The sequence below is a fragment of the Podarcis melisellensis genome (genome assembly GCF_964234715.1).
Source record: "Podarcis melisellensis genome assembly, chromosome: 8".
NCBI lineage: Eukaryota > Metazoa > Chordata > Lepidosauria > Squamata > Lacertidae > Podarcis > Podarcis melisellensis.
The window spans coordinates 3,212,671-3,240,616 of NC_138540.1; the positions used below are offsets into that span (position 1 = coordinate 3,212,671).

General features: G+C 49.0%; 1 protein-coding gene across 1 annotated transcript; it reads right to left on the bottom strand.

Moving 5' to 3' along the window:
• On the bottom strand, nt 1-27,631 carry ARID5A (AT-rich interaction domain 5A). The gene is made up of 7 exons (XM_081921310.1): nt 27,484-27,631; nt 16,963-17,117; nt 8,007-8,196; nt 7,288-7,340; nt 4,969-5,066; nt 3,508-3,670; nt 1-1,903 (listed from the first exon to the last, which is right to left on the bottom strand). Exons 1-7 carry the CDS (start codon nt 27,485-27,487, stop codon nt 377-379), a joined length of 2,190 nt encoding a protein of 729 aa, XP_081777436.1. The 5' UTR covers nt 27,488-27,631; the 3' UTR covers nt 1-376.
• Between the last annotated feature and the right edge of the window lie 315 nt (nt 27,632-27,946).

Consider the following 27,946-nt stretch of genomic DNA (forward strand, 5'->3'; position numbering starts at 1 on the left):
GACTAGGCACTTGTGTTTATAATGTAGGAAAGAATCGGAACGGAATTGCGACCAGCATTACCACAGATATAAATCTCTCTTTATAGGAGCTTTGTTCCCTAATGGTTGTTGTTGTTCTTTTGCGCACATCATTTGCATATCATACCAGATACAAATACATTTCAAAGTTCAAGAGTTTTGTGGGGAAGTGTTTGGTTTTTGTTTAAAAACGAAAATTACACGGTCCTGACGGTTGCATCCCTGCTGCTTTCCCAAGGAGGAGCCTTCAAAGATTGGGCAGTCCCAAATGCTGGCAACGCAGCGCAGCTGCAGATTCCAACTTGTGGTGTGCCTGGTCCAAAAACCTTGCCGCCCCCTGGGGGCTCCCGGCTGGGGGCTACAGCTTGGTGTTCCGGTGGAAGGCTGAGACGTGGGGGGAGGCGTAGGCTGGCTGGCTGTGCCACGTTGAAACCGGGTAGAGGCGGTGGCGGAGAAGACTGTCGTAAGAGGTGGGGTAGTGGGCCAGCGGCTGGCACAGGTCAGAGGGCTGAACGGAAGCAGTTAATAAGGGGGTGGGGAAGGCCGGGATAATGAACGGACTGATGGACAGGGAAGGAATCAGCGAGGCCGACTGCCCTTTCAAGTGCTCCCCCGGGGTGCTAAAGTTCACAGGGAGCCTCAACATCGTCCCTTTGTACATATCCTGGACCTGAGGCACGGGAGCAACTGGAAAACCTGAACTCTGCACAGCAGCCTTGGGCTTTGCCACCACCTGCTGGCCACTTGGGGAAGTGCCACGCTCCAGCCCATTGCTGGACTGCGCCTCCTTGACGAAAGGGGTGACGGCCTTCAGCCTCTTGCCCTGCAGGAACAGCTCCTCTTCCATGGCTCGTTTCTTCTGAGCCAAACTGCCGGCTTGCGCTTGAGAAACTGAATGGCCTCCGTTCTTGAGGACTTGCGGGCTGACCTTGGCCAGGGTGGCCACCGGGGGCACCCACGAGGGCTTGGCGTGGGGAAAGGGGGAGGAGCCTCTCTTGCCCCCGGGGCTGCCCACCCGGAAGGGGGAGGTTTGCTGCTGACCATCCCCTCTCCAGGAGGGCAGAGGCTGACTCGGCTTCCGGCGGAGATCTTCTGGCTGGTCCTCGGAGCCTTCCTGCTTTTTCTGAGGCAGGCGACTCAACAGCACATCGCTGCCAGGCTGCTGATAGGCAGAAGCTGCTGCCACCTCCGGGAAATTCTTAAAGCCACCATAATACTCCACTGGTCCTCGAAGAGGATGGCAACTTAGGGGTTTCATTACCTCACCTCGGGATGTGTGGAAGTAGCCCCTGACGAGAGGTAGACCAGGCGATGGGTGGCCCCCGCAGCAAGCGTCGTCTGCTTTCTGAGGCAGGTGGCCCTCCGTGAGGCTCGGGGACGCTTTCAACCCCCCTTCACTGGCTTTCAAGGGCTGAGAGGAACCAGCTGAGCCAATGGACCCGTCCACCTCCCGCGCTGGAGTCTGCCCCTCTTTCAGGGGGAGGCTGGTGGCCAGCGGATTCTTGGGACCAGCCTCTGTGTCCGAGCCAGGGATCTCTCGGATCCTGCCCTTCTTGTACTCTGGGCAGTGGCTGAGGTGCTTCTGGTGACCATACAGGGACTCATCCTTGCTCACCTGAGCCAGGAGCTTCTTCTTGGCCAAGGGAGACATGATGCCGTGGTTCCCTTTGAAGTAGAAGCTGGAGAAGAGCCTCTTGTAGGCCTCGGAGCAGCCGTGGGCATGGCAGTTGCCACGGCAGGCGTCAGGGGCCTGGCTCTCGGAGGCCTCGCGCCCGTTTGGAAGAGAGGGGCACCCCTCGGGCTGCTCTTGCAGTTGGCTCTGCTCGGGGTCGCTGGCAGGCTTGGCGGCAGAGGCAGCATCAGGGGTCGGCTTCTCTGGCAAGATCTGCAATCAAGAGAGGCATTTACGGTACAGGTGGAGACTGGGACCTGTCAGGAACGGGGGAGGCAACTTGGGGTACAGGAAATGTTTCCCTTCACTGGTTGGCGAATGGAGCGCATAGTGGTGCAGCCCCAGGTAATATCACAGCTGTACTGTTAATTGGTCGCTGCAGCTGTTTTACTTCCAAGGAATCCTTGTCTGTTCCTTCTGCGCTTGCCAGTTCAGAACTGCACTTCGTGCCCTTAATAACATGGACTGTGGTGCATGGAAAGTTAAGCCGGCTGCCTTGGGCTGCAACTTGTCTCAGCCCCAGCCAGCATGCCAACCCCCACCCTGCTGATGTTTTCACGCCACAAGATACAGCAGAGGGTGCAGAGAATGTTCCTTACTACTACTCTCTTTACAGCTCAGAAAATCAGGTCTGTGCATTCTCTGCACTTGAAACAAGAAAATGAACTAAATCAGCCCAAACTCCTATTGCAGCCTGAATTAAAGGATGCAAATAAAAATGCTTTTGCACATTGTTTTCTACATGGTGTCTCAAAACCCTGCCTTTTGGCAGATGGAAATCTTCAGACTTCTGAGATTTCAGCAGGCACTGCCTGCTCACTTCAGGGAAAGAAAGGCTTGAAACTAAAATTATTATTTTTTTAATCAGGAACCAGAGTTCTGATCCAATGCCAAACACTGCAGAATACACAGCAACCCAGCTAAACCAGAAATGGGGAAACTTCAGCCCTCTAGATGGTGCTGAACCACAACTCCCATCATTCCTGACCACCATCACTCCTTGCAGGGGTTTATGGGAGCTGTAGTTCAGCAACATCGAGAGGCCCACAAGGTTCCAGCCAACTGTGCTACATGCTTCTAACATTTACCAGTTTCCAAGCCAAAGGCCATTGCTGCCAGCCCTGCCAATCCTGCTCCTCCACCCCCACATCTGCAAATCTTCCTGCTCAGCCTCCTAGACCAGTGACAGCACCTCTGACCCACAAGGCCATTTCCTCCAAACCACCCCAGAAATCCTATGAGGTGTCAGCTGTCAACGTTTCCCTTTTTTTAAGGGAAATTCCCTTATTCCGAATAGGATTCCTCACAAGAAAAGGGAAAAGTTGACAGCTATGGTCAGGTGCTAGGCAAGTACACAAGCCAATTTATCCTGACCTTTGACACCTGAGGAGAATTAACAGGCAAAGCAAATCAGATGAAGGTGGTTGTTCCTGACTGACCGCTAGAGGGCAGTCAAGCTCCAAAAATGTTCCAAGCCAAAGGGATTGGTGGCACAGTGGACGCTCAGGTTGCAAATGTGATCCGTGTGGAAGGCACGTTCGCAACCTGCAGCGCCGCGTCTGCACACGCGCGGGTCATGATTTGGCACTTCTGCGCATGCACTAACGCCGAAACCCGGAAGTAACCTGTTCCGGTACTTCCAGGTTTGGCAGAGTGTGCAACCTGAAAACACGAAGCCTGAAGTGTCTGTAGCCCGAAGTATGACTGTATTTATTAGCCCAGAAACAGACGAGGGGGCGGGAGGCATAAGGTCTCCCCAAATTACACTGCCCCAATGTTTTGGCACCCGAACCCCAGCAGCTCTGGGAGAGCTTTACCTGGTCCCTCAGCTTCTCCTTCCTGGCCCTCTTCTTCTCCACAGGCCCACTCCCTTTGGCCCCCTTTGGCTCTCTGGACACCTTGTACTGCTTCCGGGGCTTGGCAGGGGGCAGGGGTTTGTCGTCTTCGCCTTTCAGGTGCCGGACGTACGGGAGGACCAGCCTGAGAAGCGGGTGCAAGCCAAGGAAAAGAACATCATGACATGGCGGGGCGGTGAGAGGCCATCGGCCGGCTGGCCACACCCGCTACTGAGGTTCCTCAGCCCCACAGCCAATCCACACATGCAAAATTTTCTACAGGTTCTGCCAAACGCAGCAGATTTTTGACGCCTAAGAATCTCAGCTGTTGTGTTAAAACTTTAAAGAAAGCGTCTAGTCCTCATGGTTGTGAAAGTGTGTTTGAAATACACAGGCAGCTTCTCCAGCCCAAAGTTGCCAGTGAAAGCTCAGTTTTAGAATAATTACCTGCCTTTCTCCACTAAGCTATTCCTTGCCAAAATTATATATATGGAGCAAAACATACTAAAGCATTGATAAGCCCAAGTTACAAGCTTTGACTACAGATACTTTACTGCAGAGCCATAAATGGCTTTAAATTTAGCAGTTAGTTACAGCAGTGGAGCATGCTCACAGCCTGTCCAGGGAGGAAGTATGCACCCTCACCAGGGGGCTGCAAGCGGAGAGCGAAGGAGCCCCCTGCGCCTGGCCAGCCCCTGCCACCAAAGTGACACGAGTCGCCGGAGCGACACCCGTGCAGGGCTGGCCCAGGGAGGGCGGCATGAGCCGCACCCCCCCCCCATGTGCCCAGGACAGTTGCCCCAGAAGCCCCCCCCCCCCATGCTATGCCCCAGGTGAGTCACATTTAAATAAAAGCCATCACATCACCATGAGGTACCTTTTGGAGATACCGAAGGAAGTGCAAAATAGTTCTGTTTATTAAACCAGAGGTTTTTTATTCTTAGAAGGAACTGGCATAGATACTTAGAAAGGAACAGAAAGTGACCTTTTCCTTCCCTATTACTGAAACACACCAGAAGCAAAATAGTCCAAAAAATTAAAAGAGCATGAAACTAAAGTTGTGGTTGATAGATCTCTTACTTATAAATGTATTTTACCGAAGGCTTTGCTTATTTATTTGCAGTTCAGTTCAAGTGCAAAATCCAAGAGATTTAGATCCACTGTCTTGCCCGGGGAGCTGAAGTGGGGTCCTCCAGATGTTATGGCTGGACTACAACACCCAGCCGTGCCGGATGAGGCCGGCAGGAATTGGAGTCCCTCCACATCTGGAGAGAACCTGACCCTGGCCCTGTTTGTGCCTCCTGGGCAGGTCTCTTTCTTGCAGGAGCAGGTAGGTCATGCAGCTCCTGGCCCCTCCAGACCCAGCCAGCGCAGTCCAGCAACATCTGGAGGGTGCCAGGATGGCCAAGGCTAGTGAAAAGAGGAGCAGCAGCAGTCCAATACCTCTCATAATGCCTCCGTGTGCAAGTAGCAGCGCTGGTGCTCCCTGGGCTGCCCCCCAACATGTCATACACGTTCTTCCAAAGACGCCTCCCAGTGACCTACAATGGGAAGCAATCGAGTGAAAGGGGGGGAGAGCAAGTCGGTATTACGAACACACAAACACTCACCATTCACAAGAAAAGATAAAGCATCCCTTGGCAGGATGGGGGTAAGGAGAATGCCTGTTGCTGGGGAACACAATTTTGAGAGTGCTCCTGCCCTCCAGTCCTGCTTGTGGGCTCAGCCACTGTGACCACAGGCTACATGAAGCTGGGCTCAATGAGCATTTGGTCTGATCCGGCAGGCAGCTTCTTCTTAGCCTCTCCCAGCTTCAGGATTCAAAATGTAGTTTGCAATAATGAGGTTGCCCTAAATTACAGCAGCAGCAACAACTGGAGCGGCATTTCACTAGCGCCCACCTGCACTATGCACTTAAAGCAGTACCACACCACTTTAAACAGTCATGGCTTCCCAGGAAATGCAGTTTGCTAAGGGTGCTGTTGGGAGACATAGAATCATAGAATCATAGAGTTGGAAGAGACCACAAGGGCCATCGAGTCCAACCCCCTGCCAAGCAGGAAACACCATCAGAGCACTCCTGACATATGGTTGTCAAGCCTCTGCTTAAAGACCTCCAAAGAAGGAGACTCCACCACACTCCTTGGCAGCAAATTCCACTGTTGAACAGCTCTTACTGTCAGGAAGTTCTTCCTAATGTTTAGGTGGAATCTTCTTTCTTGTAGTTTGGATCCATTGCTCCGTGTCCGCTTCTCTGGAGCAGCAGAAAACAACCTTTCTCCCTCCTCTATGTGACATCCTTTTATATATTTGAACATGGCTATCATATCACCCCTTAACCTCCTCTTCTCCAGGCTAAACATGCCCAGCTCCCTTAGCCGTTCCTCATAAGGCATCGTTTCCAGGCCTTTGACCATTTTGGTTGCCCTCCTCTGGACACGTTCCAGTTTGTCAGTGTCCTTCTTGAACTGACCACAATTCCCCTCACAGAGATGCCGTTCCCAGAATGGTTGAACAATGAATCCCTCTTCCCGGGGAACTCTGGGAATTTTAGCACCCTTAGCAAGCGACGTTTCCCATGATTCTCTGGGGGGATTCCATGACTATTTAAAGTGGTATGATAGTGTGTTAAATGTGTGCTGCAGCTGTTACCTTGCTTGAGGTGAGGGTTTGTTTCGCAATGTTTTTATTTGTGTTTGCTGAAAATGGAACTCCTCTGATCACCACTGCCTCACACCCAACTCCTATGCTGGGCTTAAGAGTCCGCTTTTGCCCACCAGAGCTAGCTGGCCTCCCCCCCGCCTTGCTCTTCACACAGCTGTGAGCATCAATAACATCATTGATTCACTGATATGTTTTCATAAACTACTTTTTCTCCACCTTGCCAATGTATTTTGGTAACAGGAGATGCCTGTCATGAGCTGCTTTGAGCACCCTTTGCTCAAATCAATCAATCAATTGCTTTGCTTTAAATCAATCAGGCAAGTCAATCAATCAATCAATGGGCCATTTTAGATCACTGGAGATTTGGGACAAACTTAAAAGGTATCAAACAGGCTGTCAGTGGCCAGTTATGTCCCCATCTCACCAAAAAACTGGAATAATACTTTCATGGCAACAGTGTTAGTTGTAGTATGTCCTTTCTTACTGCTTATAGAAACTGGTGGCTGTTATATTTGTATGGTATATTGTATGGCTATAATACAGTGGTACCTCGGTTTATGAACTTAATCCATTCCGGAAGTCCGTTCCTAAACCTAATCCATTCTTAAACCGAGGCACACTTTCCCTAATGAGGCCTCCCGCTGCCGGTGCCCTTCCACCGTTCAGATTCCATTTGTAGACTGAGGTAAAGTTTGCAAACCGAAACACTACTTCCGGTTTTGCAGAGTTCATATACCGAATAGTTCATAAACAGGGCTGTTCTTAAACCGAGGTACCACTGTAAACCAATATGAAAATAGTGTTGTTTATGTTCTGTTGCTTGCTGCTATGGGTACATTTAGTGGAACACAAATAAAGCATTCAAGGCAGCCTTAGCTAATCTGCCACCCTCCTGAGGTTTTGGACTAGGACTTGCATCAATAATAATTATAAATTTATTTATACCATGGCTATTTCCTTGTCAAACTCAAGGCAGCTTACAGATAAAAACAACTGCTAAAATCATTTTAAAAACCAATCATTAAAATACAGCAAAACATTGATAGAATTAAAACGATAGATAGAAAGATGATAGATAGATTTATAATTTCTTCTTACCAGTTCGTAGGCTCCCAGCTTTTCCACAACTTTGTAGATCTTAAACAGGTTAACTAGAGGAAGAAGAAACACGTCCAGGAATCAGCATAGCAAGAGATAACAAGAGACTGCAGTTCCTTAGAAGTGCAGAAAACCTCCTTCCTGAAGATCAAAGGTTTCATTTAGGCAAGTCTCTAGTCCTCATGGCTGCAAAGTTGTGCTTGAAAGGGCCTGATCACTTATTACATGGCCTTTTTAAAAAATGAGGCAAGGGGCAGGGGAGGGGGGTTAAGCTTTCCCTCCAGAGCCATGACCTCAGGTTAAAAAACAAAAAAACACCACACACAGAGCAATTAGCACAGGAACCAATATGAGGAGATTTTGGGGTTTTTTAATGATCACTGACACATGGGGAAGTGGGGGGTGACCAAGATCAAGGCTGGAGTGGAAAGGCTTAAACCTCCACCACGCCTGATTCTTTAATTTTATTTTTTAGAACCAGTACATGATGTTACCATTTGCCACTCCTCCATCTTCGGAGGGACTAGGTCCAAATTCCAGTGGCTGAGGGCTCCTTGGACCTTCCTGGGGCACCAGAAGAATCGGAATAAATAATACATACTGTACTTTTTTTTAGGTAAGATAAAATTATGGAAATATCTGCAGAAATGTGGAGAACTGAATTTGACACCGGAAAATGGGGACCTGAGGGAAACCAAAATGGAGGGCAAGGGACGTACTCTGCTTGAAGCCGAGGTGAGGCACCCTCTCGATGGGCGTGTGGCGGTCCTTCATGAACTTGTATAGGCTGACAAGGAAGGCCTGCTCCTCTTCCTTCTCGCTGCTGGGCATCTGCTCATCTCCAGAGTCCTCTGCTGGGCTCTTCTCACCCGCTTCCAAAGCCCCATCTGGCTTGCTTTCAGGAGACCCCTGAGGTGTGAGGACGACACACAAATCTAAGCAATGGAGAAATCAAGGAGGAGCAGGAGGAGCACAAGACCAGCCAAGACCCAGAGAGCTGAAGTGAAAATACATCCCAGCAGATGTCCAAGATGGTGATTCTTTTTGTTGTATTTTTAACCATTATTACACTTATGCTCCCCCTTTTCTCCAAGGACCTCAAGGTGGTGCACATGCTGTGCCGAAGAAATATTTCACGTTCCGCTCCCCTTCCAAAAAACCATTTGCCATCCATTCATGAGAAAAGGAATTGATCTTGGAAATTACTAATGGGGGAACAGTATTGATGGCCTTTTTATGACTTGGGTGCAAGCCTTTTGGCATGTTTAGTTTACTTCTGAGGCAGCAGGAGGGTCCTTTCTTCATTCCACAAATCACCTCATAAGTGGTCTGTGCTCTGAAGCCTTCCCGGGTGCCCATGCAGGGAAGCATCAGGAGGGAACCCCTCCCACGTGGCTTGTTCAGTCAGGAAGTGTGAGCAGCTGGGGAGGCTGCAGATATCTAGAGAAATGTTCACTGGAAAGATAGCACACACCTACACCAACCCTTGACCACCTCACAACGGCCACATTCACACCATACATTGAAAGCACTATGATCAGGACCATCCTGCCCACAAGGCAGAGGGAAGCAGCCCTCCTCAGGTGGCAGAATCCTTCGGGGAGGTGTCCCCACAGGCACCCCACCCACCACTGTCATGTAAGCCCAGAAAGTGAGGCTGTGGGGTGGGGGGTGTCAGCACCTTCCCATTTCGCCTCAGGCAGCAAAACAGGGCTGGCCACCCCTGACTATGATACCGCTGCAAACAATTATAGCTTCACCCACAGAATTCTGGGTGTTTTGTTAAGTTTGTTAAGGTTGCTGAGAATTGTTAGGAGACGCTGATTCCCCTCACAGAGCGACAATTCCCAGAGTTCCCTGGGAAGAGCGACAGATTGTTAAGGCAGCCTGGGAATGGGATCTCGATGAGGAGAACATGTTCAGAGGGGCATCACAGTGCTATAGCTGCATGGTGTGAATGTGGTCTATGACAGAGAAAGAGCAAGACCCCGTGCCCAACAGAATTCTACAGAGCCCTGGGAACGAAAGAGGAAAACGGAAGTTTATTTTCACAGGGGAAATACAGGTTTCTGCACAGCACTGACTGGCCTCAGCTCTGCAGGGTTTCAGGGGCCGACCTGGAGAGAGAAGTGTTCAGCTCTTAGAAATCCTCAAAGATCATCATGCAAAAATAATACTATATGCTGCTCTTTAGTTGTACAGAATTTCATCTGCTGAGTGACTCTGTCTTGGCCCGGCCTGCCTCTAAGTTAAGGTTACCAGATTTTTTTCAGTGAATTCGGGGACACTTTTCAACTTCCTACTAAATAGATGGATTTTGCCAGGGGGATGATTTGTAAATCTGGGGACGTCTGGTAACCTTTCTCTAAGCCAGCCTTTGCCAAGCTGATGCCCTCTAAGCATTTTGGAGTACAGCTCCCATCAGCCCCAGCCAGCAAAGGCAGATGAGAGCTGTAGTCTAAAACATCTGGAAGGCCCCAGATTGGTAAAGACTGCTCTAACTGTTGGACAGCACAACCCTTGGCCCCCAGATGAGGGCTCAAAATGCAGCCCCAAGGTTGCCTGGATTTCCATTCCCAGCTTATTGTGATTTTGATGTGTATACTTTAAACCAGTTTCTAATTTAAAAAAGCAGGCGGGGGGGGAGTGTCTTCTTATGGGGCCAAAATCATTTGCTCTTGAAGAAACAGAAAACAGATGGGACTCTGTTTTGGTTTTGAACAGCTGCATAAGCCAGAGCTCTGGAACTCGTGACCTGCAACCCCGGACTCACTTAGCAGGGAAGGGAATAACAAGGAGTCTGTTTTCCCCAGAGAGAGCAGAAAGGACTGCAGCAGAAGCTGGAGGAAGTCCACAAGCAGCGCTCCCTTCTCGTGCCACCTCCAGCGCACGCAGACTATCTTGCCTCCTGAGGGAGGGAGGGAGGGGGCAACTTGCTTTACACGCAAAAGGCCCCCAGCCTCTCCAGGTAGGGCTGCTGGGAAAAGACCCTTGCCTTGCATGAAATCCAGAGAGCGGCTGCCAGTCAGGTCCACACTGAGCTAAATGGAACAGCTGTCCCCTTCAGTAGGAGGCAGCTCCTGATGTTCCAAGATCACAGACTTCAAAGCTGGGCAAAAAGAACAAAAATTAGTGGCTGTGCAGATTGTGGGAAGCACCTCCGTGGCCCAAAACATGGTGCCACAAACAAGTAAAGCTGCAAGGTGGCTTGGGGGGGGGGGGGAGGGAAAGAGGAAGCCTGCTAAATCCCCATTCTCAGCTGAAACAAGGTCTTTACTTGACACCTGCCCTATCCTTCAGGGCATAAACCCTCTCAAGGTAGCTTACAAAAAGAGGGGAAACAATAAAACATAGGAAGATTTAGAATGCACTTAAAACCACTCCGACTAAATAAACACCTGTATATAAAAAGGACCCAGCTGTGCTCCCTTACTAGCTTGCATAAAATGCCAATTAAATGCAGAGTGAAATGGAAACAGCTTTCCAGGTCTGCTTGAGGTCAGCTTACTAAAGAGGTCAGATGTACTGTCAAGCTCAGCCACAGTGCTGGTGTTATTCCGATACTGTTTTTATTGTCGGGTTTCTAGGACACCTCCAGGATTTTTAAACAAGGGGGGGGTGAGAAATAGCCACAGAATTTTTCTTTAAACAAACCTTCTGCTTGCAAGGCAGAGCTACGGCGTGTGCCATGGAAATGCCAGAATGCTTACACAGATTGGATCAGTCTCCTTTCCCCCGCCCCACTTTCCGCACACAAAGCGCGGCTGTTCAATCCCATCAAGAGCTGTTTTTGTGGTCGGAGGCAATTTATTAGCTCCGAAGAGTCGCCAGCTTGTTCAGCTTAGAGAGAGAGAGAGAGAGAGAGAGAGAGAGAGAGAGAGAGAGAGATGTCGAGGGTATTATATGCCTGGGATCGGGCAGGCTGCCAACTTGGTCAGAGTGCTGGGATGTGTGAGAACACAAGGGACTGTTTCCAGGAAAACAGAACAGCACAAATTCTCACTCTCACACACCCTCCCGCCCTCGGCTCAAAAAACGTTTCTTGCGTTTTGTTTTCTTGGTTTTTTGTTCTAAATTTTCCGGAGTTATAAAACTTGTTGCTATTTTTGGTCAAGGCAGCTGCTCGGCACTCAACATGTCTGCTCCTTTCTATTCTTTTCCCCGCTCACGATAGACATGTTATTTTAGCTGTGGGGCTATTTATGGGGCTGCTTCTTTTTTCAAATGAATCTAATTTTGAACTGGACAGAGAGCCAAGCTGACGGTGTTTGCAAAATGCTCTCCCCCCCCACACACACACAAGTGGTGGCTGCAGGGCTACCTAGGTCCTGCCTGAATGAAATTTAGAGTCTACAAGTCTGCAGAGATTGTGAAATTTAGGAAGGGTTGCCGGCATTCAAGCTGAAGACAGAACACTGTATCTTTGCACGGGCCACTCCCCCCCCCCTCGCCCAATATTGCAGGTAACATGATACAAGCATACTTCTCCCTACAGTGTGCGCATTCATTCCACCATCATATCCAGTCAAACAGGTGTTGCGGGCATTCATATAGTTTCCAAAACCTGTTGGACTGGCGATTGTGGCAGAACAAAAGAAACGTGTTTGTGTTTGTGTGTGGCAAATATCCCTGAACTATCCTTACTTTACACTCTTGTAAAATTATTGTCCTTCTCCAGCCTTACTTTACCTGGCATTGTGCACCATTGCACTCCAGGTCATGTAGAGGACGAAACTACTCATGGATGAAATTCACTGGGTAGCCCTAAGTCTGTCTGTCTGTCTGTCTCTCTGTCTCTCTCTGTCTCTGTCTCTCTCTGTCTCTCTCTCTCTCTCTCTCTCTCTCTCTCTCACACACACACACACACACACACACACACAACACCTAACCTCCCTCACAGGATTGTTGTGAGGATAAAGCAGGAGAGTCATGTTCATGAATGGAAGGCAATATGCAAGTGTGATGAGAGAGATGGACCCATATTCTGCAATGCCTTTCTAGGAGTGCTGAACTATAAAAGCTCAGCCCTCATCTGTCCCATTCCAAAGTGGTCCAAATTCTGCACAAAGTATTTTGTGCAAAAATTATTTTCAGAGATTGAAGGGGAAGAAAAGGATACCTCACCACCACCCAACTACTTCTTAGCAACAGAGAGCTCATTTCAGAAGTTCACACAGGTTTCTTCTCCCCAACATACACGACACTTGCATTTTCAGTTTCTCTCTTTTGACGCTAAACCCTCTGGTTTCGAAATTTTGACGTTCTCCTCCATTTCTTGTTTAAACCCTGCCCACAAACCTAGGCAAAAGTGAGCTACTCAACTGCCAACACTGAAGAGTCTATGTGCCATGGTGGAGAGTGGGGGTGGTGAAGAGAGAGAAGTGGATGAACCCCCAAACTTACTAGGGGTTGCAGACTCCAAGTTGCTTTGAACTATTATACAGTGGTGCCTCGCAAGACGAAATTAATTCGTTCCGCAAGTCTCTTCGTCTTGCGAGTTTTTCGTCTTGCGATGCACGGTTTTCCATAGGAATGCATTGAAAATCAATTAATGCGTTCCTATGGAAACCGCCTTCCCCCGACCTCTTCTGGCGGGCGGCATTTTAAAATCGCCCGGGACAGCGGAGGACTTCTCCGCTGTCCGGGGCGATTTAAAAGCCCCTGGGAAGGCAGGCAGGGGGGACAAAGACTTTTGCCCCCCGCCTGCCTTCAGAAGAGGTCCAGGACAGGCTTCGCGGACCTCTCCGCAAGCAGCGGGAGCGCTCCTTGCGGAGAGTTGCCAGCGCGCCCAGGCTTCGCGGCCCCGCCGCCGGGCTTCGGGACATCGTTCCGATGCCGGGCGGCGGGGGGAGGCTTTCTCGCTCTCCCGGAAAGGCAGGCCTTCCCGCTCTCCCGGAAAGGCAGGCGGGGGGAGCAAAGACTTTTGCCCCCCGCCCGCCTTCGGAAGAGGTCCAGGACCTCTTCCCAAGGCGGGCGGGGGGCAAAAGTCTTTGCCCCCCCTGCCTGCCTTCAAAAGCCATCCGGGATAGCGGGAAGCGCTTCCCTGCTATCCCGGACCGCTTTTAAAATGCTGGCGGTGGGGAGCAAAGCCTTTCGCCCCCGCCGGCCTTCCTGGACCTCTTCTGAAGTCCGGAGGGGGGGAAAAGGCTTTGCTCCCCACCGCCAGCATTTAAAAAAAGGTCCCCGAGATTTCCCTATGGGCTTTCGTCTTGCGATGCAAGCCCATAGGGAAAATCGTCTAGCGAAGCGTCGCAAAAACCGAAAAACCCTTTCGTCTTGCGGGTTTTTCGTCTTGCGAGGCATTCGTCTTGCGGGGCACCACTGTATTTTGGGTTGAGAAGCTAAGATATTAGCATGCAGTTGCTGCCTCCCACCCTTTGCATGAGCCATAATTTTAACCAGGAAGTCGCTAATGAACTATAGTTTCCTATTTCATCCAAACTAGGAAACTAAAGGCTACCCGCCCTTGATTTAAGATCCTGGCTTGTTCCAAAGCTGGCAACCCATCGTTTCCGTGTTTCTATGAAACAGTAAACTATGGTCAATAAAATATTTCCTGCTTTAAACACAACTTGCATGAAGGGCAAAATGTGTGCTCATTTCTTGGCTTGTGAAACCAAAGTAATGGTAACCCAAACCAACTCAGTGAGTCAGCAACCCATAGTACGATTGCAGGGTTTTAAGCCAAGATATGATCCTCTAAACCAGCTCTCTATCAACTCAATTCAACTTCCAAGTCACTCCATAAACAGGTCAAAAAAATCAAAAGAGAGTTCAGTAGCCAGACCCACGACAAGCAATCAGAGAAGCACTCCGAAAATGAAGCTGCCAGTTTGCTGGGGGGGGGGGTGGAATAACTAACTGGGAGTTGGCTTCAACATATGCTTTGCTCTCCCTCCCCTTTCAAGCCTAAACTATAGTTCACCGATACATCTGCACCAATGCTAACTGTGATGCTAATCAGGATTCCTATCTTACCTGAAGTTTACAAACCCTGGTCAAGATAGCAGCTCCAGTGGGAATCAACTACAGTTTGCAGATCTATTGCAAAACTGTGGTCAATGCAAACATGGGAAGAAATGGGGGGGCAGGGGAAAGGGAAGGTGCCTGCATCCCCAAGGCTGGCTCCCCATTTTCGCATTTTGATTTGAAGGAAACCAGCATTTCTGGGCCAATCGTAACTTTTTGCTAATTCAGGAGGTCAGTGTTCTGCATGGGTCACAGCCTGACTCCAGGTAGATGGCACTAGTGGTGCTGCCATCATTTTTATATCTACACAAACACACACACACAGAGACCCCAGCAGCCTTTCTGAGTTTCTGTCAAAGACGTGACATGAGAATTGTAGGGGCAGAAATAGAAAAGGCATCACTGGCAAGTCGGCACCAGGCACTCCAAGAATCCAGATTCCAATCATGCTTGGAAGGATTGTTTTGAGGTGCAGATTTTTCATTAGAGCTCCTGGGTCCTAATACCCATCATTTTTATATGATTCTACAGAACCTTTCATTTTGCACCCCTTGTAACAAAACTTTTCCATTTTGAAGTGATAAGCAATCCACTTGTTTTACTGCGTATATACGAGGAGTCAACCCTGAAACACCCCAAGAAGGAAAGATTTTGTTCTCTATCTTATTCAAAGCTGAAACAAAATATAGACAAGATTCTAAGAAATATCTCAGATTTAAACTGGCATATGCAAGTTGGGAATTTTGGAAAGTCCTTTTCTTTTTTCTTTGCTCCAATTCCACCTTTATTGCCACTAAATTGCAGGTACTACAGGTACACCCCATTCCATTTAAAGCCTAGGGTGGTGCTGTGGTCTAAACCACTGAGCCTCTTGGGCTTGCCAATCAGAAGGTCAGCAGTTCAAATCCCTGCAACAGAGTGAGCTCCCGTTGCTCTGTCCCAGCTCCTGCCAATCTAGCAGTTCAAAAGCATGCCAGTGCAAGTAGATAAATAGGTACTACTGCTGTGGCAGGAAGATAAACGGTGTTTCCGTGTGCTCTGGTTTCTGTCACAGTGTTCTGTTGCACCAGAAGCGGTTTAGTCCTGCTGGGCATATGATCTGGAAAGCTGTCTGGTGGACAAACACTGGCTCCCTCGGCCTGAAAGGGAGATGAGCGCCACAACCCCATAGTCACCTTTGACTGGACTTAACCGTCCAGGGGTCCTTTACCTTTTATTCCATTTACAGAATAAGCCTTGGGATGATAGAATGGTTTGCTCTGATGTTTGAACCTGAGCCTGCCCACAAACAGTTGCTTGTTTAGGACTGACAAACTAGCACCTGAAAGCATAGTTTGAACCTGATTTTCAAACCAGATTCAGCTAACTGGGGTTCGCTGCTATGTCTGAATTTACAGACCACTGACAAACCACATTCTGGGCCACTGCTCCAGTTCAAGATGTGAGTGCAGAACACATGGAAAATGGGATAGCAGGTCTATCCCATTGTATGCTTGTACTTCTGAGAGATCAAAGTATGGGTAGCTCAAACCATGGTTCCACAATATGTCAAAATCCAGCCTCTATATTGTGCCTCCTCACTCAATTCTTTCAAAGCCCACAGAGCCTTTGCTTACTATTTTAGTCCTTGTCCCAAAACAAAATTAAGCCTAAACACCTGAAACTTAGAGCAAGTGTGACAGAGTTAAGCTGCATCTAGTATTATGAAGATAAGCCTAAACAAGTCTTCTATGCCTTCCTGCAGTTTGTTGAAATATCCAACACTGCACAAACTGTGGTTAATCCAACTTATGATTTGTTGAAACAAGCCAACTTCAAATGGTAGGTTATGAAACTAGCTTGTTTCAACAAACCATAGATTAGAGTTTATGGTTTGGCTGGAGCCTGCCAAACCATAAACTCCAATCTATGGTTTGTTGAACCACTAAACAATGATTAATCGAGAATGGAAGCAGAGGCTTTCTACCTCCCACTTACAGCCAAGCCGGAGGTGTGTGAACATAAGGTTTGCTGAGGCTCGTCCTTGCATGAGTGCTGCCTAAGAGTGTTCAGTCTAGACCAGGAAGAGGCAAGTTCAAAGCCCCAACCAACCGCTAAGCTCATTGGGTGACGCTGGGCCAATCACTAATCTTTCTCCCAGGATTCAGGCAAGGATAAAATAGGATTCTGCCCAGAGATTCTTAGAGGAAGAATGGGATAAATATGTTGTTCACTAGCTACACCAGAACTTGTCATGTCTCTGTCATGTCTGCTGTTGAAAATTTAGATTGCAGGCTGCTGTATGTTTAGTGTATCATGGCCATTCATAGCACCCATTGATTAAACAAACACATCCAAATGTAGAGTTATGCCAATGCCAGCAAGTTGCCTTCCGGGTGTTTTGGATTACCACTCCCATCAGCCCCAGCCCCAGCGGCTCCAGAGCAGCGGTTCTCAACCTGTGGGTCCCCAGATATTGTTGGACTACAACTCCCATCATCCCTGAGCTCTGACCTTGCTAGCTAGGGGTGATGGGAGTTGTAGTTCAACAACATCTGGGGACCCACAGGTTGAGAAAGGCTGCTCTAGAGGGCTACAGGTTGGCAAAAGGTTGGTTGAGATTTGCAAAGGCCAAAATCTAAAGGTTTTGAAAGAATATCATCACAGATGTGTTAGGATTTAATTCTTGGCTTTAGTGATGCAATTATTATTACAATTTTCACTCACCACTTCTTCCAGCTTCTCTGGCGTGTTTTGATGCTCTTCAGCGCCAGGGCTTCCCACTGCGGTCTCTTCTGCCAGGGACAGAACCAGAGCATTCTGGGATTCGCTCTCAGCCATGGGAATGGTCTTCTTTTTCCGCTTGCCTTTAAGGCTGGGTGCTGCAAAAAGGGAGAAGAGTTGAGAAGCCATTAAGAACAAAGAACCAAGTCCCATTCCCCTCAAATCAAGAGACCTTGAGTGACACGGACCCCTACCCTAAATCCCACAATATCCAAACCCACCTCATAGAATCATAGAATCAAAGAGTTGGAAGAGACCACAAGGGCCATCGAGTCCAACCCCCTGCCAAGCAGGAAACACCATCAGAGCACTCCTGACATATGGTTGTCAAGCCTCTGCTTAAAGACCTCCAAAGAAGGAGACTCCACCACACTCCTTGGCAGCAAATTCCACTGTCGAACAGCTCTCACTGTCAGGAAGTTCTTCCTAATGTTTAGGTGGGATCTTCTTTCTTGTAGTTTGGATCCATTGCTCCGTGTCCGCTTCTCTGGAGCAGCAGAAAACAACCTTTCTCCCTCCTCTATGTGACATCCTTTTATATATTTGAACATGGCTATCATATCACCCCTTAACCTCCTCTTCTCCAGGCTAAACATGCCCAGCTCCCTTAGCCGTTTCTCATAAGGCATCGTTTCCAGGCCTTTGACCATTTTGGTTGCCCTCCTCTGGACACGTTCCAGTTCGTCAGTGTCCTTCTTGAACTGTGGTGCCCAGAACTGGACACAGTACTCCAGGTGAGGTCTGACCAGAGCAGAATACAGTGGCACTATTACTTCCCTTGATCTAGATGCTATACTCCTATTGATGCAGCCCAGAATTGCATTGGCTTTTTTAGCTGCCGCGTCACACTGTTGGCTCATGTCAAGTTTGTGGTCAACCAAGACTCCTAGATCCTTTTCACATGTACTGCTCTCAAGCCAGGTGTCACCCATCTTGTATTTGTGCCTCTCATTTTTTTTTTGCCCAAGTGCAATACTTTACATTTCTCCCTGTTAAAATTCATCTTGTTTGTTTTGGCCCAGCTCTCTAATCTGTCAAGGTCGTTTTGAAGTGTGATCCTGTCCTCTGGGGTGTTAGCCACCCCTCCCAGTTTGGTGTCATCTGCAAATTTGATCAGGATGCCCTTGAGTCCATCATCCAAGTCGTTGATAAATGATGTTGAATAAGACAGAACCCTGTGGCACCCCACTAGTCACTCTTCTAGTGGCACCTCAGGAAGACCAAGGAGGAAACACCCCCTGAAGACCTTTGAGGCAGAGGAGAGGCTGCCAGCAGATGGGGCGGGGATCTTTTTGCCATAGGCCCACTGGCCACCGCCACCTGTTCCTCTGGGGTAGGGGCACAGTTCAGAGGTGCTTCATACGAAGGCAAAATCAGATTTGATTCTGGAATTTCCAGTTAAACAAAAGGGATCCGTCAGCAGACATGAAACTGAACAACACACACAACGTGACAAAGTGTTTGGTAGTGTTTTGAAAGCAGACGCAAAACAGCACTGCCCAAAACGCTGAGGAGCAACCTCCATTTGGCCACCTGCTGCCTTTTCTCCTTCGCCACCATAAGGCCACATTCACTCCATACATTTAAGTGCTATGCTACCAATTTACACCACCATGGATTCCTCAGAAGCATCCTGGAAAGTGCCATTTGCTGAGGGCTGAGAGTTGCTAGGAGGCCCCTATTTTCCTCACAGAGGTACAATTCCCAGAGTCTCCAGGAAAGAGGGATGAAGCCACTTTGAGAACTATTGCTCTGTGAGAAGAAACCCTCATTGCCCTTAACAAACTACAGCTCTCATAATCCCTTGGGGAAAACCATGACTATTTAAAGTGGTATTGTACTGCTTAAAATGTGTGGTACAAATGTGGTCTAAATCTCAACCTCTGCCTGCAGGCCTCACGTGGCCCATGGATTAGCTGTCTCCATCTCCTTCTGCTCTGCCTCAACAGCACCCAGAATCTATGTCTCCTCCATGGTCTGCCTCCGACAAGAAATTCTGGGCAGGAGACAGCGATGCTTGGCTCCAAGGTGGGGCCCCAGCTGAGACTCCACTGGAGCGGTTTTCTTAGAAGAGATGTCTCCTTTGACGCATGCAACTCAATGGTTTCCTGCTTGGAGGTGCAATTGCACACAAGAGCAAGTGTGAATACGGCAGACGGGCAAGACGACAGAGTTTCCACTTTCGCTTTCAAGGTGGTTTCCTGAAGGGTGTGAGCCTTGCCCCCACCAGCCACATCCTTCCCTCCTAGACGCTCGTCAACCAACTGCCACGAGCAAGCCCTCCAAAGTCCACTCTCAGGGCAAAAACCACCTCCTTTTTTGCATGTGGAGACGCAGGGAGCCTCTTGCGCAGTCAGAATGCAGCCACCATTTCCACCTGACAGGGCAGCCGAGGGAGGGTGAAGCCAAGATGGGCTGCAGGCAGCAAAACAACTCTCCTGGTACTTGGGAAAATGGAAAAGCCTCACTCTGGAAGCTTTCATACAAGTCAGGGAATATCACCTTTTTGCCTGCATAACCATTTTATGTTAATCTGTGCCTCTCCTGCCAAAAGGATTAAAATGGAGCAAGAGTAAAATGAGTGTCCACAACTATTTGAATCTTTTATGACTCAATTTACACCAAAGCGTTTACAGGAGAAAAAACTTGCAAAAATTTACATAACTAAAGAACTATCAAAAACGACATAATTTAAAGTGACGATTCAAAAATACTAGTTAAGAAAGAATTTTTAGGAAGGCACCTTATACAGAGTAAGACCAACAATCCCTCGAGCTCCACATTGTCTACAATGACTGGCAGTGGCTCTCCAGGTTTCAGACAGTGGAACTCACTCCCTGCCCCACCTGGGAGATGCTGAAGACTGAACCGGAGACCTTCTGCATGCAAAGCAGATGATGCTCTACGCATGAGTTACGGTCCTCCACTATCCATTCACCAAAGGATTATCACCACAAAGTCAACAGAATGCTCTCAAGAATACACCCAAGTCTTCAATTTCACCATTCAACATGAAATTCAGAAACAGAGAGAAATTTTACCTCAAAATTCAAGTGTTTTCAGACCTATCAGTATCTTGTCTGGTTTCTGGCAAGCATCAACTGTCAACTGCTAAATCCCACTGAACGTTATCAGTCAAATATTACCTCCTGCCAACACTCAAAACCACCGTTTCTTGTCTGCTATGAAATACTGCCAAATGCCAAGCAAGAAACAGTGAAATCAAAATATTGCCACATGTCAAAACAACTACTGAATACTCAGTGAATATTAAACATACAGGGAGTAGCTGGAGAACATTCGGTACATAAAATTCACAGAGGACAGAATCTGGTTCAGATCTCACCAGATCCACACTCTCTCTGTGGCCTGAGGTGACCCACAGTCCGTGATCCTGAGCTTTCCATCTGCCATACAGTGGCAATTCTGACAGACTTATTGGAGGATTTACTGCAGTAATATTTCTGAGGGACTCTGGACACTCAAAACATGTCCATCATCCTCTCTCACTAGCCAAAACAAAGCAGCACTTGACAATATTTTGGGAAGTCTTCCGCATCCTTGGCCAGCCTTAACTTTACTTGAATCCTGTCCAAGAAAACCAAACTGGTGTTTCTTTCAGAGAGCATCCCAGGGAGAATGGAGGTTATTGTGGCTTCCCAGGAACAAGCCTCTTCCAGCTGATAGCGGCACCCGTCATCATTTGGAAGAGCTGCATCAGGGCTTTTTGTGGAAGGTTGTGACGTAGGAAGGAGAGCAGGGAAGAAGATGACAAAGTGCGGAAGATAAGAACCAAGAGATGCCCTTATTTATTGGGAGGGCCTAGAAAATACTACTTGCATACAGTCATCAGGAACGGTAACTCACGGAGATGATGATGATGATGGTGATGATACTTATATGCCACCCATCTGAGTTGCCCCAGCCACTCCGGGTGGCTCCCAATAAAATAATAAAAACACAGTAAGATAGCCATTAGAAACTTCCCTGCCTTCACATCTCTTCTTAAAGTCATAGAGTTCTTTTCCTGCTTGACATCTGATGGGAGGGCGTTGCACACAGTGGGCACATAAGCGAGGTGGGGCGCCCACAAATTTACAATCCTCCAAGGTGGAGAAAAGGCCCATTTCTAAAAAGAGGCAAAGCAGACGGGGTGGGGGTGGGGTGGGAAGAGGCTGGGGGTGGCAAATGTTTTATCCACCTCACTCCCCCCCCCATATTTCTGGCCACTTTTCTCCCTTTCCCAAACATTTCACCCTTCCCTGCAAGCCAACTGCACACTATTCACCACCCCATGTCAATGGGGGGGGGCAAAGGGGAGACTAGCAATGGGGCGCAAAAGGCTTTAATCACCCCAAATGTGCCAAATTCAAATACGCAAAGCTCTCTCCCCACACCAAATTGTGAGATTTGGCTTTTGTGATGTGTTTTGCTGTTTTATTTTTCTACATTATTTGCTCTCTATTTATTTGGAAAATGTAGCCTCTTCTGTGGGTTAAAGCCTCAGTGCCTAGGACTTGCCGATCGAAAGGTTGGCGGTTCGAATCCCTGCGGCGGGGTGCGCTCCCGCTGCTCGGTCCCAGCGCCTGCCAACCTAGCAGTTCGAAAGCACCTCCGGGTGCAAGTAGATAAATAGGGACCGCTTACCAGCGGGAAGGTAAACGGCGTTTCCGTGTGCGGCTCTGGCTCGCCAGATGCAGCTTTGTCACGCTGGCCACGTGACCCGGAAGTGTCTCCGGACAGCGCTGGCCCCTGGCCTCTTAAGTGAGATGGGCGCACAACCCCAGAGTCTGTCAAGACTGGCCCGTACGGGCAGGGGTACCTTTACCTTTACCTATTCCATGTTTTATTTTTATGTATGCTGTATCCACATTTGCTGTAAGCCCTTTCTCCTTTGCCTCTGCTGACCTGTGGTCATCTATGTAAGAACCTTCTCCGTTTTGGAAAACTTTAATCCGCTTCAGTGACTGGGCTCCCAGCACATGACACTGCAATAGCTTTCTAAAATATCAACAAAAAGTACTTTGGGCACACAAAGACTCCAAACCCAGGAGCAGAGGAAGAGGCGGCAGGCTGCTCGCTCTGGCTCTGGAGGAAAACAGAAGGAAAACAGAGTTTTCAGCCCTTTCCAGTCCTCTGCCCCCTCATCCATTTCCAGCTCGTGTTTGCTAAAAGAGTTTGCATGTTTCCCTCCCTCTCAGACCCCCTGCAGGAGTCAGTGAGCTCACCCCAAACACTCACATACTGTACAATGAGGCGGGGGGGGGGCAGAGAATTATAAAAAGGAGGGGGAAGCCTTCCAGTTGAATGTTCTCTGGAAATGAGATCATAGCCCACGGCAGCCAAAACAAGTCCAGCTTCTGAGAGGATTACTGGACATGATGACAACTTTGGGAAACAAAAAAAGAAAAAAAGGAAAGGGTGGGGAGGGAGAAACCAGCTTAGCCCCCCCCCCCTTTAAGCTTTCACAAGGAATTAAAGGAGGCATGGGGAGGTGGCACTGGTAACCCCCCCCAAACTCAGTGCCAAGGTGAACATCTTTTATGAAGAATGTGGGTGGGTTTGGGGAAGGGACAGGGGGAGTAAAATACCCATGAAACCCAAACAAGTTAAATTGGAAGCAGAGTTGAAGGCTTAGCAGGATGGAGGAAACAACACAGGATGGTCCCATTTCTCTCCTCTGCACCCCCCTCCAGACAAATGCCCTTCATTCACTTCAGAAAAAATAGTCTGGTTTGGAGGGGGGTTAGAGGGTTGCTATCTAACAATGCTTGGTTGGTATTGGGAACGAAAGCCAAAACAGCTGGTTTTCTTCCACCCGCTACCTCCAAAATGATTTATCTAGAAAAGTCACCTGAACCCCCTTGCCACCATTTGAGGGTTTGGGGGGGGGGGAAGAGGTGACTTGGCTGCTTCTGCCACCACCATTGCCACCTGTTCATGAGACTGGCCACTCCAAGCTCTTGCAAAGCCAAGAGAGCAACATCCGTGCAAGTGGGAATAGCAAAGCCTTTGCCTGCAGAAAGCCACCCCTCATGTGAACTGGAAGAGAAGTAGAGGGAACTGGTCTTTCTGCCCAACTCCCCCCACCTAAAATGGTTTTCAATCTGAAGCCACAGCTCGGCATTTCAGTTTCCTTTGACAGTCCTAAAAACACCTGTTTTTTTAATTCCCTCCTGGCCCCCACCATACAAAACAGCTGCTTGCGGGACTCTGTGTGGCTTAAATAAAAACAATTGTTTTCCATCCACAGTTGTGGAATTGACGCATGGATGGGAGAGGGGCGCACACCAGCTCCACAGTCTGTAACCTCAGCAGAGAGAGAGACAAAGAGAGCGAGAGGAATGTGCTGACCTCAACCCAATTATTTGTCCTTCCATCTGGGGCAGATTTAAGGCTTTCGGAGTGATGTGCCGCCCCATCCCAGTGCAGGCCCCAAGTGGGGTATAGCCTCAAACCCATTTCAGAGATGAGGAAACAGAATAAGGAAGTAAAACAATGCCATGGGGGGGGGTGCCAGGATGGTGTCCTCCCTTCCAGAAAGACTGAAGGGGAATTAATTACTTCGTCGAACAATGGCAGGTTAATTATGGAACTCTCTGCCACAAGTCACAAGACTTGTATAAAAAGTGGAATACACTTAGGGTTGTAACCAATGCTAGTCCTACTCAGAGTAGACCCACTGAAGTTGACAGACATATCTAACTTGGGTTTGTTCTTTTCAATAGGCATACTCTGAGTAGAACTTAATTGGATACAACCCATGGTGACCAATTCAATGGCTCATAATGACAAAGACTAATGGAACCTCCATCTTCAGGGCTACTCTACCTTTGGCTGCCAGATGCCAGGGACCAACAACATTGAGGCCCTGCTGATGGGCCTCCCAGAGGCATCAGGTTGGCTGAGTAAGAAACAGAATGATGGGTTCAATGGACCTTTGGCCTGATCCAGCCATGGCAAATCTTATAAAGGCAGTTGCCCAAGGAGAAATCTCAGAACAGCCATTTCAGAGCTGCTATTTGAAGCCTCTTTCCAGAGAAAGCAACTTAAAAACAACAACCCAGCAATAAAAACCTCAAACACAATGACAAAACATCAGGGAATGAAATGGGGAAATAAGATTGTCAGTGCCAGTAAGTTTAAAAAAAATACAGTTAAAGAGAAGAACCACAGATCAGTTTCAAAACTTCAGGGTGAATCATAGAAATCAGACACAGCTTAAAGGCTATGAGCTCATTGTTGTTCTCAGAGTTGGAGGGGCAGGAAGGAGGGGTGGTCTCTGCCTAAGCCATTCTGTAGAGCAGGGGTGGGAATCTGTAGCCCTCCACAGAATCACAGAATCGTAGAGGTGGAAGGGACTCTGAGGATCATCTAGTCCAACCTCTGGCAATACAGGAATTCATGACCGACGGCTATCCAACCTCCGCTTAAAACCTCCAATGGTGGAGAGCCTACCATCTTCCGAGGGAGACCGTTCCGCTGTCAGAAGGTTCTTCCTGGTGTTTAGTCGGAATCTCCTTTCTTGTAATTTGAAGCCACTGGTTTGAATCCTCCCCTCCAGAGCAGAAGAAAACAAGCTTGCTCCATCTTCCATGTGACAACCCTTGAGATAGTTTGTTCGACTCCAGTTCACCACTGAGCAGGCTAACTGGGGCTGATGAGCATTGGGAGCCCAGAAATGTGTGGAAGGCCATGGGTTCCTCAGCCCTGCTCCAGAATATAGACCCCTGTCCCACCCTGGAAACATATGTAGCTGACTTGGACTGAATTGGACAACTGGTCCATCTAGCCCAGTATTGTCCACACTGACCAGCAGCTGCTCTCCAGGGTGTCAGGCACAGCAAGGATCTTTCCCCCCAGCCCTACCTGGAGATGCTTTTGGGGACTGAACCTGGGACTTCCGCATCTCTACCACGAACAACGCCCCTTTCACAATCTTATCTGGCCTCCCACCTATAGTTTTTAAGAAAGCAGCATTAATCACTGTTTCGCTGGTAAGCAAGTGAAGCAACAAGACTGTCAGCCTGCATTTCATCTCAGCGGCATTGTGACACGCGGCCTGAGAAGGCAGAAGACCAGCAGGCCACTCCATCTCCAGAGGGAATTTCCCGTGAAGCACATTGATCTCTCAGCATCACCAACAAATGACCTCATTCTATGTGTGGGCTGTTCCTTATATATCATGTGTAAGATCAGAGAACATCAGGAGAGCCAGTTGTGGATCTCCTGCATAACATGTAGGCTGGTCCCAAGCGTCCACACCTGTGTGGCCCATAATATGCCCAGAGCCAGGAGAGAGACGTGATTCCACAGGACCACAAAAAACAAAACAAAGAAAGTGGTAGTGGGTCCAGAAACCATCAGCACACTCCCTTTTTAAAAAAGAAATAAAAGTGCCCCCCCCCCCAGCTCTCGAGGTGCAGAAATATCCTTGAAAGCATGCGGACAACTGCTTCCGACTTCTCAGAGGAATATTTTCAGTGGTAGGAGGTGGGACTTCAGAGCATTTGTCCCTCCCGGGAAAAACAGATTATGTCAATGAGAAACAAAAAGCAAAAAACGCTAGAATAAAATTATGCAAAAGTAAGAGAGAAGATCCGCCAATGCACTCCACTTGTGGGATTTTATACAGGCTGCAGAATTCAGTTCTTCTCAGTGCAGGATTTGGAATGGATGGATGTGAGACTTGAAAATGGGGATGGGGAACCGCTGGCCTTCCAGATGTTTTGCCAGAGCCCACACTTCCAGTTGCCTCTGACCACTGGAGAAGCCGGCTGGGAGTGATGGGAGTGAAAAGTTCAACAGCATCTGGCCTAAAGGAAGTGGAGTGTGTGTCCATGTGAAGGAGGGTGATTTCTTAAAGGACCCCCCACTCCACGACTGCAACACCATTCTGAACTGGAAGAGCGGAGGCGCCACTGGCATTTCAAATTCCCTGGCTCCTGCTCAGCTCCTGCTTTGCCAATGATGCCAGGATGCAGTTTTATTTTGCAGTGATTTGCGTCCCTCTTTCTCACAGGGTCAACAATGTCTTCCACCCCCAGGTACGCCAAACAGCCGATGAAAGAAAGGAGACTGCTGCCGGCTCAGTCCTTCCACAAGCAGAAGCGCTATTCATTCAGTGAAAAAAAATGTTCTTGGGAAAATGAGAAAGGTCAACAACCTAGAAAAACATTTCTGGGCTGACGCGGAAGCAGCAGCCGAAAGCCGTTAGCATCTTCAAAGAATGTAGATCAAGCCACTTTCAGGAAATGACACAGTGTACAATACACCCCGGGCTGCGGGCACACGCTTCATTCAATATAGCGCATATTCTTTTAACTCTTTAGGGACTGAGATTGGCAGTGTGGTGGGAGGGGGAGGCCTCTTCTGGGAATGCGGGGGGGGGCGGGGGCTTTTGCTCACAGCTGACACAATAAATTTGCTGAGAAGAGCAAGAGATTAAAAACCACAACAGGAAAAGGAATGACCAAATATGAGAAGGCAGTGCTGAAATTGACTAAATTGGAAGGGGGGGGGGGGGAGAAGAGAACTGAAATCAAAATTACCAGAAAGTCCAAGAAGGACTTTTAAAAATCCGCGGGGGGGGGGGGCGGTAGGTGGAAATCTCCTAATAAGTACTGGGAAAACACGCAAGAAAACTTCAGACAAAGTTTATGCTGGATTTCTTTTTTTAAGGATCCAGTCACGTGGACGGAGTTGGCATGCCCCATGTTCCGAATACCAAGCGGGGGGAGCGGGGGGGGGAGCTTGTTTTGTTTTAACAGCAAACTAAGACGATTTCCAAGCAGCAAACTGGCTGGCTTGGCAGACCGCGCTCCCCCCCCCCCGCCTCCCGCCCTCTGTTCTTTCCTCCACCTGCTCAGAAATGCAAACTCAGGGACTTTTGCAACTTAATCGCCGCCAATTATTCTCTGCTGAGCCGCGCAAAACGGGAAAGAGGATTTGCCCAGAGCCCGGTCCGATGCTTCCCCAGGCAGAAAAACAACAACAGTCGCGCATCGCTTGGACCCCCCCCCCCGCCCCAAAGCGGACACAGCTGAAAACAAGGCATCCCGAAGAAGAAGACCAGCCCCTTCCTCGCTTTCCACCCCCCCAGGGAAGGCGACGGGGTAAAAGTCGGGTCTTCGCGGATAAACGGGATTGGGGAGAATTCTCCCAAGCGGGTCCAAGAAAGGAAGCGGCTTCGTTTTATTGCAACCTACACTCGCTAGAAACAACTCTCCGGGAACAACTGTTATAATGGATCTCCGAGGAGGGAGAACGCGCGTCCTCCCCACGATAAACACCCAAAGTTTTCCCACCTCCAGCCCGATCGGAAGTCTCCCCTCCGGCAGAGGCTCCTAAACGCAAACAAGACTTGAAATCAGCGCAGGGGGTCCAAGCCGCCCCTCCCCTCCGTCCCCCCCCCCGTCCCTCGCTCCTCCGAGCAAGTGGCTAGTCCTCAGCGCGCCCGCTCACCCATCGCCCGGAGCGCCGATCCTGCCCGGCTCCGCACCCGCCGCAGCTCCCATGTGATGCTCCGTCCGCACCACAACTGAGCCAGCAGCGCTTTCTCGCCGCGGAGCGCGGCTCGCCGGGCGCCTCATCCTGCGCGCTGATAGGGCGGCGCCGAGCGCCCGCCTCAGGCGATTAGGGAGAAGGGCCGTCACTCCGGCCAAAGGGACCCGCCTGCTCGCTCCGAGTGGATTCTGGGAAGTGTGGTTCGGAGAGAAGGAAACTTCTGCACCATTAATAAAAAAAGGTGTTCTTCAATCCTTCCCAGTGGGACAGCCATCCTTGCTTGCTGTGGTGAAAGCAACCATCTTCCATAGGATCCAGGTGTTTCAGCTGACATCTTGGGACTGCTGGGAGCTGTCCAAATCACCTGGAGGGCATCTGGATGGAGGTGGCTGCCTAGGGGTGCTGTCCTGTACAGTGCTGA

Bases quoted from the DNA above. Each gene is read 5' to 3' on its own strand.
- ARID5A (XM_081921310.1), bottom strand. The intron at 3,671-4,968 runs GTATTGGACTGC...CCCGCTTCTCAG, and splicing joins ACACGGAGGCATTATGAGAG to GCTGGTCCTCCCGTACGTCC. The intron at 1,904-3,507 runs GTAAAGCTCTCC...TCTTGATTGCAG, and splicing joins AGGAGAAGCTGAGGGACCAG to ATCTTGCCAGAGAAGCCGAC.